General features: G+C 39.7%; 1 protein-coding gene across 3 annotated transcripts in view; it reads right to left on the bottom strand.

Annotated features, from left to right (window-relative positions):
* ndst3 (N-deacetylase/N-sulfotransferase (heparan glucosaminyl) 3) overlaps nt 1–21,035 on the bottom strand; it is a 48,535-nt gene that overhangs the window by 2,888 nt on the left and 24,612 nt on the right. For all 3 annotated transcript variants that reach the window (XM_026171061.2, XM_026171059.2, XM_026171060.2), the window contains exons 7-14: nt 10,156–10,338; nt 9,527–9,623; nt 8,555–8,678; nt 7,777–7,951; nt 7,197–7,367; nt 6,560–6,669; nt 1,819–1,921; nt 624–734 (exon numbers count right to left, since the gene is read on the bottom strand). In XM_026171061.2, the coding sequence (XP_026026846.1) occupies nt 624–734; nt 1,819–1,921; nt 6,560–6,669; nt 7,197–7,367; nt 7,777–7,951; nt 8,555–8,678; nt 9,527–9,623; nt 10,156–10,338 (1,074 nt within the window). The remainder of the gene's footprint in view (nt 1–623; nt 735–1,818; nt 1,922–6,559; nt 6,670–7,196; nt 7,368–7,776; nt 7,952–8,554; nt 8,679–9,526; nt 9,624–10,155; nt 10,339–21,035) is intronic.

The following is a 21,035-nucleotide window of genomic DNA, read 5'->3' as shown; positions in this document are numbered from 1 at the left end:
CACGAGGGAAGTTTTTATCAGAAGAAAAGGGTGTAAAACATTTGATAATACATCTGAAAACTCAAAATTTATGCCCTACTTGCCATCCAGAGACCAGATCGGAGTTTTTGCCTTGCTAATTCTGGCCTCCAGAACTTGTGTTTGCCTAAAAATTTCCTGTTTAAAACTGGGCTGGTGTGGATATTTATATTCAATATTTACATATTATTCTGACTCAGGTTTATACTCAAGTTTTCGTATCATCATTAAGTTGTAAATGATGAGCAGAGGACAAACAAAACTGTGACTGGCAGACTAAATGTACAACCATGTTATAACAATTTAGTTTTAGTTTGTTTGATTAACCCCAACATTAACATTTCTGCCAACACAGAGTCCAGTGAACCATTGTCTTGAATAGTTTTCTAAACATGGAAGCTCAATAAAGTTAACCCATTTTAGCCTTGGGCATTTTAAGTGTGCAGTGTTTTCAACTGTAAAATTAAAATTAAATCAATAAAAAAAACTATAAAACTTGAATTGCTGCTGTATATTTCACTGCTCAGTTTAATACACTATTAATTCGTTCAGACTCTTTAACTAACATATATTGTGTAGTCTGGTGAGATGAGCAATCTGCTGACCTTCTGCAACTCCTCTCTCAGCCAAGAGGGAAGAGGCTGTCCGAGCCGGTGCAGCAGCTTTGACAGCTCCACGTTGTGTTCTCTGTAGTACCTGGAGAGATATGCCCGTGCCTGAAGAGAGTAGCACGATGAGAGACGATGAAAGAATGAAAATAGAGAAGACCAAGAGAAGGGGGAGTAAGGGAGACAAAGAGGCAGCAACACAAATAGGAACAGTTGGTCCATCAGGATTCGATACATTGTAGATTGGAAAGACAACACAGGAAAATAAAGAAATAGGAAGGAAAGCAGAAAAGGTATTGGGTGAAAAGAGGAAAAGAAGCACAAGAGGAGGAAAAGGGGTTGAAAAGGAGGGATATGTAGAGGCATTTTGGGAAGAGACAAACAATAAAAGCGAGACAGGGGGAGAGATATATATAGAGAGAGATTAATGATGAGCCACACACCAAGATCAGTTTATTTCTCCTCTGTAGGACTTTAGGGCCACTAAGTGCCAAGTGGTACCAACAGAGCTAAAAAATGAAGTTATAAAGGGAAGAAAATTACATGAAGGATGCATGAGATCCATTATTTCTCTCGCCCCCTGTGTGAATTCCTCATCTCTCTACTTCTCTTGTCTCCCCAGTGCTACCTCCACCTCCTCCCTCCCCATCCCTGCTTTGCCCTCTACCTCCGTCCCCCTGGTGGAAACTCAGAAACAGTTTAATTATAGGCGACAGTGAGGCGCAGCCATTAGCCATGTGTGAGTACATGTGGGAAGACAAATTGCATCTATGTGTTTGTCTTCACGTGAGAGCAAATGTGTGATTCATTGTCTGCAGGTCTGGTCTCCTCTGTGGAATCAGTAGCCAGGACAAAGATTTATGGATTGGATTTTCTCCTTCCACCTTCATCCCACTCTCTCTCTCTCTCTCTCTCTCTCTCACACACACACAGAGGTTGTGTCACTATCGAGTCCTCATGATTAGGTTGTAAGTTTCTGGCTAGATCTGATTGGGTGACAGTTTCCATCCAATGCTGAGTCCTGTGGGAAATTTTGCCACAATGATAGAGGGGATTGTGGGCTGTCACTGTCAATCAGTCTGGCAGCAATTTTTTTTCTTTTTTGTACATCTTTTTCAAACATTTCATTCAGGGAGTATGTAAGTACTTTCATGAGCATAATATGTTCTAATTAAAGTAAAAACCATCTTACCTCTGGCTCCATAGAGGGGTACTTCCTTCCTTTGCTTTTCCCCAAACATTTAGTCTTTCCTCCATCCAGGAGCTGGCACCAAAAGCCCTTCTGAGGGTCAAAGCTGTGACAATAGGAAAAAAAAAATTAAATACTTAAAAAAATAAACCTCAGTGCTGCTGTCAAGGCCATCCTATTTAGAAGTGCTCCATTTTTTAGCAGCTACAGCTGAAAAAGAGGACACATCTTATTCGCACAAACTAAACATCTTTTCTGTCATCATCATCTATGTTATGCCCACTCTCTCTTCACCTTTCCTGCTCTCTCGTCGTCTTAACGGAGTCACGCAGTAGGAAGAAGTACAGTTTATTGATTGGTTAATACAGTAATCCTCTTCTGCGGTGGAAAAAGAAATACGGGAATATGCATAGGCTATAGCCTGTTTATTCACTGGAACGGTTTCTGTTTTCTACGTAAAAAAAGAAAAGGCCCTGGAGCACGCAAGTTAGAACCATTAAATGGTATGTTTGTTTAATCCACTTTAACCAATCCATATTTATGGCATTGCATTTAAGATGTCATGTGTCTTATATTCAGCAGCAAACAGCTAATACTTGCTCATTGTGACAGAAACAACTGCAAGGACAACTGCAAGACGTTCCTGACTGCCATGAATAAGAGGTAAATGATCAGGCACAGAGTGGCTAATTGCAATCTGATAGAAGAGGTAGTGTCACAGGTAAATGAATGTGCTGCTTTTGGCCACTTTGTGACCTCAGTATCATTTCTCCACCCTGTGTTACATTTTCCTTGTGAGTTTTGTTGAAATTAGAACACTGAGAAAAAAAAGAGCATTGCACCCCCTCCCTATTTTTTAATACAAGAAGATAGTGGGTGACCTTCACAGCAAAGTGCCTTTGTGAATTACTGTACTCTGCTGGAGGGATTGGACTACTTTTGCAAAACTCATTCCCCAATAGATTTTGATGGTGGTGGTGGAGCGTGCTCTCTGAGGCGTCAGGCAAAGATCTTCAACTGGGTTGACATCATGCCATAACGTACGATCCATCAAACCATTCAGGGACCCCTCGTGCTCTGGACAGGAGTATAATCACTATGAAAGAAACCAATTTCCACCAGAATAGGAAAAAAATGACTCATCAAATACACAGAAAAACTTGAATATTGATCTGCAGTGACTCTTTCCTGTAAGGGGCATGTAGATACAAATTATGCTGATAATAGCATAACAACGCCATCAGAACCCTTGACTGTATGGCTCAAAGATTCTGATATTTTCGATAGTTTGGCACGTGTCAATATCTGGGCATGTACACCACTGATGGCAACCTATCTCAGAAGTAGGTAGATTTCATATTAATCTACCTGATGTCTAATCTTATAGCTCTTCAAATAATAATAAAAACATTAGTAAAACATCCAATTTTGTGAATGTGGCCATTTACCGATAAGGAACTTATATCTTGAGATTCAAATAACATTAAAACCAGCCAATCCAACATGATAACCCCCGCAAAACTGTCCAGCAGAAGATCATGTAACACAATAAAACCCAATGTGTTGTCCTAGCCTCCACACTTCATATAGACCTGCCCCACAATGCACAGGACACATGGGATCAGCTGCCAAAGGATTCCTGTGTCCATAACCTGACCAGTCAGAACTATATATTTTTTAAAACAATACTAGATCGTTTTAGTTTCATGGAAGATTTTTGTCGATTACAGTAGCACAAATAAAGAGATAAAAGAGGTGAAAAGGAGATAAATTTAAAACAAGATGCATATTATTGTTAACTGCTTTTGACAGACTGAGGATCAGGGCTAATGTGGATATGATTGAAAGATGCAAATATTTTCTTTATTTGCATGCATCAGCGGGTATAGAAGTATAAAAAAAAAAGAGTTAAGTGGTTCTTCTTCAGTTTTCCTCTGACAGGACAGGAGGAAGAAATGAAAGGGGGATTAAATAAATAGGCTCCAGCGTTGAGGATCTGTCAGACTGCTGCCATGTCAAAAGAATGAGAAGGAGAAAAGAAAGATTAGGCTTTTGTGTAAGTCGGTCTTCAGCCAAAACACAACCTCGCAAGCGCACACGCAGCTTCCTTATTATTCTGTCAAAATGCATCTCTTTACAAATTATTTGTATGCATGTGGGTGTGTGATCCAAGACAGATGCACTCTGTCCCAATCTGAGCTACAAATTCTAGATGTCCCTGTCTGTAGACTCGAGGGCTTGCAAGCAGATTGCATTCTGATGAGTGGTGCTTGAGAAATAAACAGTTTAACGCTCCTCCAAAACATAAAGGTCAAATGCAACATCTCTAATGGAGAATGAGTTGAAACAGGAGCATCCACAGGCGGAAGCTAATTCTCTTAAGTTATGTACATTAAGACTCATTTTTGTCCACGCGTGGCGCGTATGTGGCATACAGCTAAATTTGAGCTCAAGTGGGCTGGAGCAGTTGTACTACTATATAATAATTTAACAAAAATCAATTATTTAATGAATAATCTATTTTGAAAAACAGGCACTATATGATAGTGGACTGTCCAGGATGCACCCTGCCTCTAGGCCTGTGAGAGCTGGGATAGGCCCCAGCCCCTCTGTAATCCTCAACTGGTTAAGTGAAAGAAGCTGTATGGAAGTGTGGATGGATGGATGTTACTGAACAGCCAACATGTCTTGAAAAGTGCCACTCTATTATCATTACAAAGCAACACAACAAGGACCCTCTTTGGCTATGGCAAACCATCTGCAACATCTTTGCCACAATAATAAGTCAGCTCTCACAACTGCTCTCTTGATCATTTCTTAATGTTTTTCTGCACAATCATTCCAGCTGCAAACAAACAAACAAACAAAACAGTAAGAAGTCCAAAAGAAATGATGCTTTTTTTCTCTGCGATTTTCACACTTTTAAAAACCATCTAGTGGGCCAGATTGCATCCAGCCAGCCTGTGTTGTTATCCCAGTTCGATTGACATATTTTAGGCAGCTCAACCAACATATTAGATGTACTCGTCTCTGAAAACATTTGATATGCAGTGTATTATATCGATCTGCGTGATTAAAAATGAACCTGGGGTCATTTTAGTGACTACACGTGAAAAGAAATTTGAGCACATACGTGTAACATGCTGTATTTGAGGTTGCAAACAGCATGCATTGGCTACACAATTGAAACCATCTTTCTGACTTGCTTGGTGCACATGCCTTTTTTATCTGCTGTGAAAGACTGCAATGGATGTGTTCATTATTTATCTTGGTAACTGGCACTGTTGTCGTTGCTATTTTAGTTCTTTTGGATTGACACTGTGCAGCAGACTTACCCTTTTTTTTATTCAGGCAGCTGAAACACAAAATACTCAAGCAGCAGATACAGTATGTGAGGACAGCTACTGTCCTGTGTTTAAAGAAGGTGGAAGCTTCACCAGCTGAATAGCTTTTACCAAAAATATGCATTAATTATTCCCTTCTTTCTTGCACAAATACATCTAGAAATGTGGTACACAGTGATTATGTAATTCTTACATACTTGTTCAGAAATATACATACACAATACTTTCATGTCTAATGTCTAATTGCATTACTTCCAAAATGCAAGTAATGCAATTAGACATTAATATACCCAATGATGGGGTGTGATATCACTAAGTGTGGCCCAAAGGTAAACATCTAATAGTATTTGCAAATCAGAATATTTCAGACTTCCTCAACAAATTTAAAGCATTAAAAATATTTTGTTATTTGTTAATTTGCCATTGCACTAAAAAAGTATTCACCTCTCTCTTATGCACATAAACTTCTTCTATCATTCTACTGCCATTTTACTCTTTAAGGTTTACATTCTCATTTATATCTTGTGTCCATCTACACATATCCTCATACACCAGGGATGTCAAATTCATTTTGTAACGTGAGCCAATGTATCCCACTTTGATCTTATGCGGGCTGAACCAAAGTCCCCTTTCTGTCCATGAAAAGAAATATAATTTATAAAAATATCTCAGTGTAAAAACCCACCTCTATTTCTTTTCTACACCATAAAGAAATGCTGATGTAGCAAACCAAATACATTTATCAGTTTATCAGCTTGGGGCTAAATTGTATGAACTGTGTTAAAATTACAGAAATGAATTCTTGTAGCTCACTGACTTGATTGTCCTGTAATTATAAAATGGCAAGTTTTTGTTAATTCAGCGAAAATTCCGTTTTTTTTCCTGTGGGTACAGTGTAAAAAATTGAAATTTCAATACTAGATAGTGAAAAACATTCATGTTGAGTATCATTTAATTGTTTATCTGTTATTTAATTCTGTTGATATATATGCATTGCCATGGTGGAGGTCTTTATCAACAGGAAAACTCGTGAAAATAGTCCAAAATCGATTCCCTGCTTCACATTTTCCAAAACTGTCCAGTGGTCTGGATTGGAGTCTCTCTAATAAGCACACAAACTCCAAGGTTGACCTTTAATGACTCTTAAGCAACAGGCATATGATGTCACTGTTGTGTTTTTTTCAGAGAATGACACCACTTGGCAGGCTGTCCCCACCGTTCACCAGTAGATGTCAGGCTTCACACAAATTTGGAGTAGGGTCTTGTTATGGGTTTAATTTGTTTAAATATTTCCACCTCGGTGCACACTCGGTTACTCCAGCATGCCAGAGATGGAAGACAGTCATGACTGACACTAAGAAAAAACAGAGAGTCAGCGAGATACTGTGGGAGAGACTTACGTAAGGGCCTGGGAGTAGTTGAAATGGGGAGTGACACCAAGGAACTTCTGAACTTCATCCATCACTGCTGCAGGGTCAGTTCTCAGCTGATGGCCATCTATGATCATCAACTACACACAGATGCAATCATGTGCTCAGATCTGAACTCTGACTTTTAACACTTTAAAGCTTGAACCATAGAATAGTTGCCACAAAATTCAATTTTTATTTTTTTAATGTTTATTTATTATTTAATTCTGACAAATAAAAAATGATCATATGTTAATTAGCATATATGAATTTTAAATTGCATCATATTCGCTACATCCAGCAGTTTTTTTCTTTCTTTTTTTTGCAAATGTCTTATGCAATTTATTTAGTTTTGAACTTTTATTTGTTTACTATTCATGCATCAAATATGACACACTAGGCATTTAGGGGTTAAGACCAATTTACTTAAATTTTTTTCATAAGCTGAATCAATAATTTCTCATTTTGTCAAAGCAAAATCTAATCACTAAAATGAAGACACGACTACCATTGTTTCAGCCATGTCTTTTTACGACAATCACAATTCACAGAGAGCTGTTAAGAAGCTAATCTCACTTCTTATTTACTTTTTTCAAGTGCATAGCCCTGTGTCTGTGTCTTTGCATACCTGGTTAGCAGGGTAGTACGTGAGCCACCTCTCTAGGTGTGTAGAGTACAGACCAGGGATGAGACAGCGGTTTTGCAGGGAGCGCAGCTCGGCTGGCGCACCCTTTTTCGCACTGATGACATCATAGAAGGTGAAGCGCAGGGCTGTATGGTCCTCGTGAGCCCTCTGATGCTGGAGAAGGATCACAACTCCCAAATGAGCTTCACAGAATACTCTGGACGATTAATACGTTCACACCTTTTGTGTGAGAGCGTGTTTTCATTGTGGTCAGTGATATAACATTTACGCTGGCACATAGTTGACATTCATATCTCATTAATTAAGCAGGCTTAAGGAAAAGATATCGGGATCTTGTGACATTTCCTGTAATGATATTCATAGATAAATATATCGATAATTAGGCTCATTAACTCTGTGCATGCAAGCGACTCCAAGCACAGTCTTGGATAAAGAACTCAATTTTAAATCAATACAGAGATGCAGCAGATGAAGCAGGCAACTGTAGCAAGTTTTTTTTAAAAATAAGTGAGCAGGCAAAAGCATCTAATGTATTCTGTGTGTGTTTGTGCACAGTACTTACCTGATACCAGCTGTAGGCCCTGTCAGAAGGGTTGATGAGCAGGGTGATGATCTTGGCCTTGGGTAGCAGGGCAGCAGCTCGCCGTGGGGTCTCCTCTGAGGGGAAATAGTTGGCGCTCTTCTCAAATAGGAAGTCTGTGCTAACATTGGAGGGCACGGGGAAAAACTCCATGTACCTGAGGCAGTAGACACAGGGAAAATTAAGTAGTCATATAAACATATGCACACACTCAAGACGTACCCCTCATGCACAAGCATTAATCATCACTGCAAACTCACCCAGCCGCATTTAAGCAGTTTTTTTTTCAAAGTCACTTCTAAAGTCACAAAGTTACAGCCTTTACAGCTCAGACAATGATCCTGAAATAAACACGATATATTTTAAACTGTGTTTAATGAAGAATTTTCACAGTCAGGTCTTTATGGATGACTTTGGAGAATGCACCAGCTGTGTCTCTGTCAGCTAAGCAACCCATTTATGGGTCAATTTAGGCAGCCATATGTCTGTTGGCTTATGTTTGCAGACTTAAAAAGATCATTTGGAAGACGCTGCTAAACTGCTTAATGGATCACTCGAGTCTGCAAGACATAGGACAATCCATAACAACTTCACAAAAAGGCTTGCAATCTTTCATTTCACCTTAAGCACTGACTAATAAAAGGCAAAGACAACAAACAGAGGTTAGGCTGTGTGTGTGTGTGTGTGTGTGTGTGTGTGTGTGTGTGTGTGTGTGTGTGTGTGTGTGTGTGTGTGTGTGTGTGTTTGTGCTTGTTCTTACCAGTCAATTCCTTTGTGGTAGTTGTTGGTATTGAAGAACTGGACCTCCTCATAAGTCTTTGGACTTGGGAAATTGCTGGAGATGGAGGGATGCATGAGTAGGAAGAGATAAAGTGCTGTCGTTCCTGGAAGAAAGGGCATAATTCATAACTGGCTTGTTAATTCAGCTCAGGAGAGAGTAGTCAGTGTGTGTGTGAGTGTGTGTGTTCATCAGTGTGTGTGAGAGCTGTCATCCACTGATCCATACTGGATGAGTTTTCCCTCCGCAAGATTTATATCTTGCTGAGAACTGATTATGTGAATGTGTGTGTGTGTGTGTGTAGTGATCATAGGCCTTCCCATCAAATGATTTAAAACCATTTGACACCAATCAGCACTGGGGCTCTGGTCGTGCCCTCTGTCTCGCCCTGAGCAGCTCTTTTCACCCAGTCCCCCTCACACTATCTCATGCACAATCCTGCTATTTTTCCTTCAAGTCTTTTTTCCTGTTTGTTCCAACATCTCTGACTTACCCTCTAACAAAATGAGGATGTAGAGGGTTGTAATTATTGTTGTTTGGTTGCTAATGTTGCTATAATGACCCCCTCCTCCCATTTGGGAGATTATCACCTGGTTAATGAGCGGCTAGAACCTCCTAACCTTTCACACCAAACAGCAGCAATTAGAGGACTTAACTCAGGACTTGTGTAATGTATACACACTACCTTGTTTTTAAGTCTTTGAAGGACCCCCAGTGAAAGAAAAAGGAAAAAAGGGAGAGGTTCTCTATCTGTGCATCTAAAGTAGATCACATGTGGGTGGAAGAAAGGTGGTAAGAGCCTCCTCCTTTGTCTGCCTCTGACAGGACCACAAGAGCGAGGGGGGATTAAATGAATAGGCTCTGATGTGGTAGTTCCAGACACCTGGGCACACAGAAGCAGTCTCTTTGTTGTTTGTGCATGTCTGATTGTGGGCTTTTTTTCTGCATCTTTACCTGTTTTCTGTGGTCCTATTACCATGAACTTGGGTAATCTGTCACAGGTTTTTTCTTTAGACCAGATGTCTTTATGTCGCTTGTCATCACAAGGGTTCTACATCACAGAAAAAAAGGGATTAGAGGTTAAAGCAATCATGCACATATTATACACAGAAACACAAACATGCCCCTGAAAATCCATACCACAGAGGATTTGCAGCACAAAAAGGAGGAGATAAGCATTTGTTTTTGTTTTATGCATACTGCTCATAAGTCACTACAAATTTGTGTAAGCTTATATACTGTACACTCTCAAACAGTACTATTAAAAGCATCATATTTGAAGAAAAAACCTTGATATTTGTAATATTTAAACAAAAATCATGATCATACGCAAGCAAAAACAATTACAATCAACCAAAGCAAATACCACCTAAGTAGTGTTTTCTGACCATGACATTACTAATCTAATTTCAGATCATTTGTACATCTGAATATTTCAGGATTTCTTTTTCTTTGTCCTCCAGAATATGTTTTAATCTTAGTAATAAGAACATCTTATTACTCCCAACAGCACCGATAAAACCGTACAAATGCAAGGAGCAATACAAGTCCATACCTGTAGGAAAATACCATAGCAAACACACCTGCCAGAGTGGGTTTCTTTGTTCAGGAAAGAGCTGAAAGTATTTGTGTGCAAGCTGGAGCGGCGGGAGGGTGTGAAGCTTCAGGTTCGTCCATGAGCGAAGGAAGGAGGCCAGGTGGACAAATGTGTAGAGCCCCAGTCGATCATTGCCGTAGTTAGATAGGTGGGTCATGAATATACTTATCTGGAAAGGACACAGGCAGAGAAGGTGGTGGTGGAGAGGGAAAGGATGTAAATAGAGAGTGGGAAATATGTACTTATTATATTTTGTAAAATTGAGATAAAGTCAAAAAACCATTTCCCAAGTTCCCCATGTTTGTTGATGTTGGTGCAGTGGAAAGCAAACAGATTATTTCTCAGAGTGCGATGGCTTTAAATTCCCTAACAGAGCAGCTGTCCAGCAAGTATAAATATTTGCTATCACTTTGCAAAGTGACACAGTCACTTTTGTTATGTAAGATTGTACATTAACTTTTAGCACAACACTGCTTTCAAGTACAAAGAGGCAAACAGATAAAGTGAAACTGATGTATTCACCACTCCTAGATAAAGCTGAGGAGGCAGCACAATGCTCCTCGTAGCCACCGGGTGATCGGAAAGATGCACCTACACATGGGGGAGTGTTTCAGATTGTGTTCACAACAGTGAATGTCTGTGAGGAAGAAGGTAAGACTCAGAGGGAGCGAAGGAGCGATAGTGTGCTGGTCCGGGCTATCTGTCCACGGCTCAGTGCTTTTATAGGCTGATCAAAGAGACAAGCTAAGATAGCTGCTACAGACAAATGCACGCGAGTCAGTGTGCGCACATAAACTCACACACACATGCTTCTTTTGTGATTGCACAGAGCTTGAGAATGTGTCCGGATGAAACGGTAACATCAGCCATTAAGGTATGAATTATTTGTTGAATGTGAGCTTGTGTGTCAGTATGGATGAATAAATGTGTCTGTGTAGAACACACACACACACACACACACACACACACACACACACACACACACACACACACACACACACACACACACACACACACACACACACACAGCCATGTATCTATGATTTCTTTAGACCACATTGATTTCTTGGAGACTAACAATAACTATGATATAACCATAGCTATAAAGTGTTGCCTTAATTAAAACCTCTCTTTACCCCAACCATAACCCGAACCTTACTACAACCTCAAAACAACCTCGCCTTTAAAATACATCACATTACAGAGTTACATTGCATTATCCACTTTCATTCCCTGGGGAGTTACCCGGACCCTACCAGTACCATTTTCCTTGCCTCCCCTTTATGTTAATATTGACCTTATGGTTTTTTTTGTTCCTAAAATGAAAGTAGTTCGTGCACATGCACAAACATACAACGACTCATTCAAGCACAGAGAGTGAATTTCCTGATGACAGAGGACTGTTGTTGCTCATCTCTAACGGCGAAGGTTGCTGTAGATACAGAGCGACACAGTGTCGGGGGTTTGATGGATCAGCGTCCGGCTGACCTGGAAAGCTGCTCAGAATACTGATCGCCTCTGAACATTGATGTGAGTGTGTTAGCATGAGAGACACAGTGGAAAGGAGACAAGGGGAACAGATGAATTGTGGGATACTTGTGTGAGAATGCAATGGTATCCACGTCAGACAAATTTTTCTTTCCTTTTTTTTGGTGCACGCGAGTGTCTATGTGTGTGTGCCGCCGCAAATGTTTATGCATTTGTGCATTCCAACGCAATTGAGTGCATCCGCCGGTGTCTTCTTATCTTGTGCTCACTGTAAGCAGCCAGCAGTGCACCACCCAGGCTTGCCTGCTTCATATCAATCTACTTGATGTTAGAGCAACAATGTGGAACCACTGTCAAGGCATCACCGAGCACTCAGCCAGGAACAACAACAGAAAGGCACTCCACTAAAAACTGTTTGCTAGCTCATCCTCTCCAATGAATTGTAATGTGAAAACCTCAAAACCCTTTTCCTTGGAAGATGAACCAAACAAACAAAAAAAAAAAAACATAGCTGAAGCACTACTCTTAGAATAGTGTAAAATTAAATCCAACCATGTCTCACTGGAAACAGCCCCACTTGGGATTGAGAATGAATATTGTGGCTCAGTATTTAGGGTGGAGCGTGTGGGTTGCGAATATAAATGAAGAGGATTTGGAGTGGCATAAATTGAGTGCAGGCAAATCCTACCTGTGTAAATAAGAATGATTTCAAAATCTCATTTTTTGTGTTGTTTTGTGCTTTTTTTTGAAAGCAAGGCAAGCTGATCAAAAAGTGATTTATGTTCCTTTCACACCACTCAATAGCCTATGATGGCTGTAACGGGACAGGCTGTGCTGTATGTGTGTGTGTGTGTGTGTGTGTGTGTGTGTGTGTGTGTGTGTGTGTGTGTGTGTGTGTGTGTGTGTGTGTGTGTGTGGCGTATGTGCAGGTGTATATGCATGAAAGACAAAGAGAGCAAGAGAGAGAATCCCAGTGTTACTGAACATGGAAATTATTCATTATGGAGCTTAAGCACTGGCTGCCAAATTAAACAAAGGGGGAAAGGAAAGATGATTTGTGTTTGTAATTGGAGAGCTGCAGAAAAAGAGAAAAAGTACAGAGAGGGCTAACAAAGGAAGGAGACAGCAGGAGTAACCTTGGCAGGTGAGTCTGAATTAAAAAACAACAAAAAAAAAGCCACTTGAGAGAATGTTAATCTCCCAACACAGCAAAACCTCCAAACCCTTTCGGTGGAAGGGCTCGCTCTGGCTAAGAATTCAATTACCAGAACCATATAAACCTTTTCTTGTTGAATATTGGATACTTTTCCGGAATACTGGATAGCTTTGAGCCCCATATGTGCGTTTAATAAAGAATACTATCCTAATAATTTAACAGCAGAATTGGGCTTGAATCGTACTCGGCGCTAGACTGGAAGAGAAGTATAAAACTCCAACTCCTCGGTCTCCCTCTTTTAATCTTTGTCCCCTGTCTTTTTCCCCTCATTCCCCCCACGTACATTCATTTCCTTCCTCTTCTCCCATCCATTTAATGTCTTCCTCTCACTTTCTCATCTGCCTAAAGAAGTCACTTTTTCATCATCTTTTTTTCCCCCTCCTCTCTCCAATCTCATGCTGACCTAGATGATCTGATGAGGCGTGTCAGTCCAACATGGAGTGATGTTCTTCAAACCCCATGCACACATGAACACGCGGGCACAGAAACACTCACGTACAAACATAAATACCATGTCCTAGAAGATTATGGGTCATGTATTTTAGGTTTGTAACATGCGCCAATCTTCTTGAACATTATTGCATTTTGGAAGAAATTACTTGTTTTACTGATCTATCTATCTTTGTATCTACGTTGTATCTATTTATGAGAATATATATATATTTATTAGGGGTGCAACGATACACAAAATTCAGGGTTCGGTTTGGTTCGATACTTTGGTGTCAAGGTTCGATATTTTTTCAATACAAAAAAATGTTCACGCTTTTTTAATTTGTCATTTATTAAAATTATAAATATATATTTTAACTCAAAAGTACAGTTTTTAAATTTAATGTTGCTGAAACAACAAAGGGATAAAATAATAAATCTATCTGATTGAGGAATCACTCATCTTTGGAAAAGAGAGTTTATTACAGAGAAATGGCTCTTTCCAAAATAAAAGCTATACTATACGCTTCTTCTGGGCTATATTCTCAGCAGCATATTAAACATATCAGGTCCCCATAAGGAGAATCATGTGCTAATGGCTGTCTAAACGACTCGGGTAAAGTTTGTAGCATGCGTGCTTGTTGTTTTTGTCTGCTTCCACTTGTCTTTGCACTAGGATGATGTCGGCATAAATGTGCAGTCATATTCGTTGTGTTCCCACTAGTGCTGTCAGCGTTAATCTGAAATGACGTTAACGCCACAACACGGCAAATCTCCGTTAACGAGCTACCGTGGATCGCCCCGTGCATGGGGCTGGACGGCGTCAACATGTTAACAAGCTAACTGCGCTAACGCAGTAGTTCCCACCAATTGAGCATTGCGTGGCACATTCGACATACTGTTTTACTTTTGTCCATGACACGCTTACTTTCAGGGTCAAACTTCACATGAAGACCAAAATAGTTCCAAAGGCCAGATCTGAATGAGGGTGAGGGAGGTTCAATATTCCATGTTGCAACAAGCTTAGCTTCTGTCTTGCTAGCTTGCGCTGCGCTCAGTGGATCTGCGCTGGACAGTGCAGCCTAGGCGGAGTAGTCGAGTGCAGATCCACTGAGCGCACAGACAGCATCGTCAGAAGAAAAGTTGATAAAATAAATTAAAAAATTTTATATAAGCCAAAAGGGGAAAGGTTTTAAAGATGGGGCTGTGTTGTCTACTATATATATATATATATATATATATATATATATATATATATATATATATATATATATATATATATATATATATATATATATATATATATATATATAGACAAGACAGTACAATACAATATGTAGACTGTCATGGATTTTGTAAGTGCGTTACGTGCAGTATTACAACACTGACCATCCTCAAACCTAATCAGACATTTAAATCACCCTCACACAGCTGGACATTTAAAAGAAGCTAACGAGTGATAGCTGAAGCTATCCAGAGCTCAGAGCCAGCCACAAGCCAGAAGCCATAGTATGAGCGAAGGATCAAAGCTAAAGGAAATTTATAAGGAGAGAAGAAGAGAAAAGGGCTGATGGCCTGCTATCTGGTGAACTCATAAAAAACTGCTGGGAAATGATGTAAGAACCAGTTATCTGTTATGTGATATAAATCTATTTGTTTGGAAGTGTAAAGATGTCAGGTAAAGGTAGGTGTACAGCACCTCTTTTCAGTTATTTCAGTACAAGAAGAGCCGATAAGTTATTGCAGTTTGAGGGAAATTGTAAAGTTTAATATTTGATTTTATTGTAAAAATAATATTTTGCATTGAATGAAAGTTGTTTTGTTTTGTTAGTTTGTTTGTAAAAGCTGTCATGTTATAGTTCTTAGAAGAAAATCTGAATTGGCAGGTCACAAAAAACAGAAATCACAATGGCCAGAAAAACTGCAATCGGTGCATCTCGATGACAGAGCTGTGGAAGGATGAGATTTTGATGAGTCACACAATGGAATAATTTAATGTTTTGGGGAGTAAAACTGACACTGGGCTGGCTCAGCCCCATCTTTAAAACCTTTCCCCTTTTGGCTTAATCCCCTCATTAATATGCACACCAATAAACAAAGTCAGATTTCCAAAATGGATATGAAAAAACGCAAGGGAGAGACTGTGGGCCCCAAAAAATAGACCCTTCAGGCAAATATGGCTGAAACTGCAGAAAACAGTCATGTGCATGCTACAGGCCCTTTTCAGGCTGTCACCACCATCACTGCCGACAATAGTGGTGGCAGGCAGCACAAAGAGCAGGATGAGGAGAAAGAGAGAGATAAAGGTGACAGAGAAGGAAGTGTAAAACTTTAAGCAAGCTATAATAATGGCTGGCTGCCTGACTAAACAGTCTGTCATTCAAGGCCCCTTGATGAGACTGGTGGTGACCACAGCAGCTGAAGTTTATAAATTCATGCAGAGAAAGCGACACAGACTCAAATTCTGCAGATTTAACTCTGCCTTGTTTTGTCTAAGTTGCTGGTTTTGTGAAAGTTACTTTTTCTGCAGCTCTGAAATGTTGTCTTATTGGAAGAATGTCACAGTTTTGTTCACCGCCATTCCTCAACATTAACGTTAAGCCAGCTGGCAGCATTTCTTGTTTTGTTCATTCATTTATTTGCGTACTGGGCGAGTAGCGTTTGTTTGAGATGTGGAATAAAATGTGTTTCTGAGCCATCGCTTGTTAGGACGATTATAGAAAATATACTGAATCGACATCTCTGCTTTCTTTCACTTATTAAACAACAATTTCTCTATTCTTTGGAGTATATTGATATATCAAAAAACTACATATACTTTCAACAATAGGATATAATCCCTTATTATTTAAATAATAATAATAAATATCCCTTATTATTTAAATAATAAGGGATTATGGGAGTTTACACTTTACTCATGTTAATTTTGTGATCTGTCATGTGTCACACGAATTCTTTGTCTCTCAAACACACTTTCTTTAGGAATTTTTCAAGACGTTCACGTTGCACACTTTGTCTGGAAAACATCTCTGATCTGATCATGACACCTTAATTATTTATCATAATGTACAATTTTAACAATGTCACTTTTAAAAATACATTTATCCCATTTCCTCTTTCTTAATTTTACTTGATTACTTAAAGCTTCACCAACCTCATGAATTCTGCACAAAGACAGGAGTGCCAGTCTTAAAATGTTTCACTGTGTTTGTTGTGCTACTGTTCATGTGTTTAGCTGCTAGTGAGGTTAAGATGTGTGCCATGTGAAGTTGTGTGTCAACTATCCTGCATAGTACTAAACAACCCCCCCCCCCCCCCCCACACACACACACACACACACACTAAATAAAATTTTGGTATCAAAAGGCAACGTCAGAACACAGCAATGGTGTTCGCAGAGAAAATACAGCAATAGACACATTTGTAAAAGATCAGTGGTCGCTAATTAAAAATGTTACGTTTTTATCTAACAGTTAACTTCATATTAAGTTTAGTAAACAGAAAATAATAAGATCAGTACCTCTTTTGTGAACACACTTTCCAACAGAAGCTTCTCAAACAGCAGAAACCTTCCAGCGTAGAAGTGCCTTGAAAAACTGTGTAAAACTTCACCTAAGTTCTCCATAGGTCTACTGATGATTTATGCAGCCTTAATTGCTTCTGTTTACTCATGCTCTCCCAGACCCACTCCATTATTTTGAATATATATATGTGTATATGTGTGTGTGTCTGTGTGTTATTCTCCCCTCAACCATTTCCAAACCAGCACAACCAATCTCTGGTGCTTTTATTCTCCTAAATGTGTAGCTGTAGTAGCCTGTTTCCCATTACAGACCACTTAGTTCCACATACATTCCTCCCTGATTGAACTGTTATTGCTACTAAACAGAAGCCTAAATCCCTACCCCCAGTTCTTCCTCCTTCTTCGCCATCATCCTCTCTCTTCTTATTGCTCTCGCAGTGGCTCTCTCTATTCCCGTCTCACAGGCCATCTCACTGTCTCTGCCTCATCAGTGGATAATTGAAAGCTGAACATCAATACAGCAAATGATTTCAATTCAATTTATTCTGCCCGCTCGAGTCAACATCTACTGGCCCCGTCCATACTGGCATCTTTCACAGGTTTATTCTCACTTTGTAATTTCTCTCCCTGTTTGGACTGTGGCTCATTTTGTGTGAGCATGTGTGTGTTTGAGGGGCTTGATGTGTTGACGAGCTGCCAAAGCCTTCAGTTGCAATCAGCAGGAAAAAGGGAAGGTGGAAAGGAGTGGAAATGAGACAAAAAGGAAAACGAGTGGAAAGATTCACATGTGTGAGCACAGTCAACATGCAAATGTTGAAAATTAGAAAAAGAGAAAAAAAAACAAAAAGATAAGATGAAGAGAGAAGGGAGGCCTCGAGACAGCCTGACAGGAGTAGAAGGAAGAAGCATGTGAGGGTGAGAAGTGGGTAAAACAGAGGGCTAGGAGGGAGGGAGATTGTGCTGATATTTGGTGTTTGGCTAATAAGCTTAGTGGCAGAGCTAAGCGCTAAATGTCAGCCCTGATATATGTCTATAGCTCTGCTTATGCCAGCTCGACACACATTTATACAAGAAAGAAAGACACACACACACACACACGTACTGCAGTAAGATGCCTTGGATGCACAAACATTGCAACGGTGTGTGTGTGTGTGTGTGTGTGTGTGTGTGTGTGTGTGTGTGTGTGTGTGTGTGTGTGTGTGTGTGTGTGTGAGAGAGAGAGAGACCCTATATGTGCATCACTTCCTCCCTGTATGTGTCTGGATTCTCAAGTGACACAAGATGCCGTGACCTGAAAATTAAATCTCAATCTGTCTGCCACCTTCTCACCCTGCTCCCCCTTTTCTCTCCCTCCCATCTTTCTCGACATCTCTCTGGCCATTTATTGGGGAATGAATTGTGGCCTATTGGCTGTTTGCAGAGTCCAATCAATTGCTGAGTGTACTGTTTACTGTATATGAGAGTTGAGCTCAGTAAACGTTAATGCAGACTGGATTGACGCAAAAGTATCCAGACCCTACAAACACACACGCACGCACATGCATGCTTTTGATTGTTGCCAGGAGTGAACGGCTACAAAAGGTCAGTTAAAGTCACTGCACAGAAAGTGTCAATGTTACCAATGTGCAGATCATCGAACAATAGGAAACCCTCGGGGACTAAAGCAGAAAGCTAGAGAACGCTATTGATTACATGGGCAAAGTGCACACACTAATTACGTTTTTACGTCTGCAAAATGGAAACATAGCAGCGAGAAAGCGAAAATGATTTATCAGTCTGTATGTGTATGGACTGTGTGTGTGCAGATGTATTCATGGCAGATAGCTCCCACTTAGAGCGAAAATTGCTTTTTTTTTTCTTGATATAACAAGAGGAGAGTTTCATCTCCCTTTTTAAACTAATTAAGAAAGTGAAAGAGAGGACAAAAGATAGTAAAAGATAGTGGAAATAGAGGGGGGGTTGGGAGGGTGTATTTAGCTTGTGTGTGTGTGTGTGTGTGTGTGTGTGTGTGTGTGTGTGTGTGTGTGTGCGTGTGTGTGTGTACAAGAGAGGGACAAAGAGGACAGAGTGTTTTCGGATTATGCTGAGTTCACATTATTTATTTTACTTCAATGTGTCCCTGAATATGCTGGAGGTTGGTTTATTTGTGTTATATATTCATTAAGAATTAATGCTACACAATTGTATTAATGTATACTGCTATTAAAGCATGACATTAATACATTTTTAATGAGGATTGTCAGAATTTACATGACGAAAATTAGGGCCTAAATCTGGAGCATGTCAGTTTGACGACATGCTCGGCCTTACTGCGTCAAACAGCGCTGCACTCCTGTGTTTACTAGGGAATTGTGTAAGTAGTCCAGTATTTTCATAGTAATTTTCTACTCTTAGTGAGCACCCAAAGTGTTTTTTTACTACATTCACAGACATGAAGACTTGAGGAAGCGAACCTCCAATCTTCCAACCCACTCACTCCTGTGCCACAATAATAGAAAGCAGTTGCATGTTGGAGTCGTCAAAATGTTCCATCATCATGGAGGCAATTAAAAAAATATGATTAAATCCGTGATGTTTTTCATTTTCAGGTGGCACATTCTCAGTAAAGCTACTTTCAGCTGCTCCCTTGTCACAAGGCGTGACCACATGGTTTGATTTGGTAGAGGATGCCCATCAGCAAGCAAATGCGGAAGGGATTTGCTCCTCTGGCAAGAATCAAGCCAGCAACCTTTCACTTGTCAGGCAAATATGTAAACCGTTACACAGCAGAGCAAGGCTGTCATAGCTAACTGAATCAAAACTAAAAACTTACACTAGATGTGAAAAATACTTTTGATCACCTAAAATAGAAATAGAAATAGGAGAAATTGAAACATTTTTGTGAACTTGTAAAACTATCTAAAAAAAAAAAAAGGATCTGTCATTTGTTAAGTATTTGTTAGTTTGGTAAAATTTTATCACAACTTGCCTGATGAGGCTTTGATGGACGAGATTATTGAGACTCGCGATGTCGATGAAGCCTGTGAGTCAACTGCTTTTTAATGTTCTGTGTTTACATTGACCCCAGTCACCCAACACATGGACTCTTCACCCTCCTTCCCTCTGGGAGGTGCTACAGGAGCCTCCGGACTAACACCACCAGGTACCGGAACAGCTTCTTCCCCACAGCTGTCAGACTCCTGAACTCTGCCTCCTGACATCTGACCCACGTTAACACACGGACTGGACATACAGACACCCACAATGGACAACTGTACCCTCAGACACACAATAATAACATGGACTGAACCACCACTCACAACCACTAGCACTTTATATAGCCTCTGTAGAAATTACCCACATATCTCACTTATCTTAACTGCACTACTGTATAATTCTGTATAAATAATCATTCTGTAAAATACGATCATTTTTAATTCTACAACTGTTTATAACGTGCATAGTTCACATTTCTGTATAGCTGTATATCTCATATTTCTGTATAGTTTTTTTATCTCATATTTCTGTATAGTTTTTTTATCTCATATTTCTTTATAGTTTTTCATATTTATATCCTGTTCATAGCCTGTACATCAAATCAAATCAAATCAAAATTTATTTATATAGCACATATTAAAACAATAGTGACCATAGTGCTTCACAGTCAGTAAAAGCATGAGACAGTTAAAACAAACAATAAAAGAGGACAACAAACAATAGGTAACAACACAACAAGCTAGACCAGCCAACTAGACAAAATCAAAAGCCAAAGTAAAAAAAATAAGTTTTAAGACGTGATTTAAAAGACTAGATCGACTCGGCAGTACGACTATGAACAGGGAGGTTATTCCAGAGTCTAGGTGCCACGGATGCAAAGGCCCGGTCACCTCTCGGCTTCATTCGAGTCCTAGGTTGTGCTAGGAGCCTGTGGACGATCTATGAAACTGTACATAGCTTGTACTCACTACAGCCTGTACATACTTATAGTTATAGCATATTCATAACGTACTTCATACCGTGTACATTATAACATACCATAATAGAGCCATTTCTGTAATATACTTACATATCTATATTATTGTTATATATATTTGCAATATATCTATATCATGGCTAAAGCACTTCTGGATGGGTGCAAACTGCATTTCGTTGCCCTGTACCTGTGACATGTGCAGTGACAATAAAGTTGAATTCTATTCTATTCTATTGTAATACCTGCACTGATTGTTCT

This window comes from Astatotilapia calliptera, chromosome 6 (genome assembly GCF_964374335.1).
Source record: "Astatotilapia calliptera chromosome 6, fAstCal68.1, whole genome shotgun sequence".
NCBI classification, from domain to species: Eukaryota; Metazoa; Chordata; class Actinopteri; order Cichliformes; family Cichlidae; genus Astatotilapia; species Astatotilapia calliptera.
The sequence above is the reverse complement of the archived record's forward strand: the minus strand, read 5'-3'. Positions and strand labels throughout refer to the sequence as shown.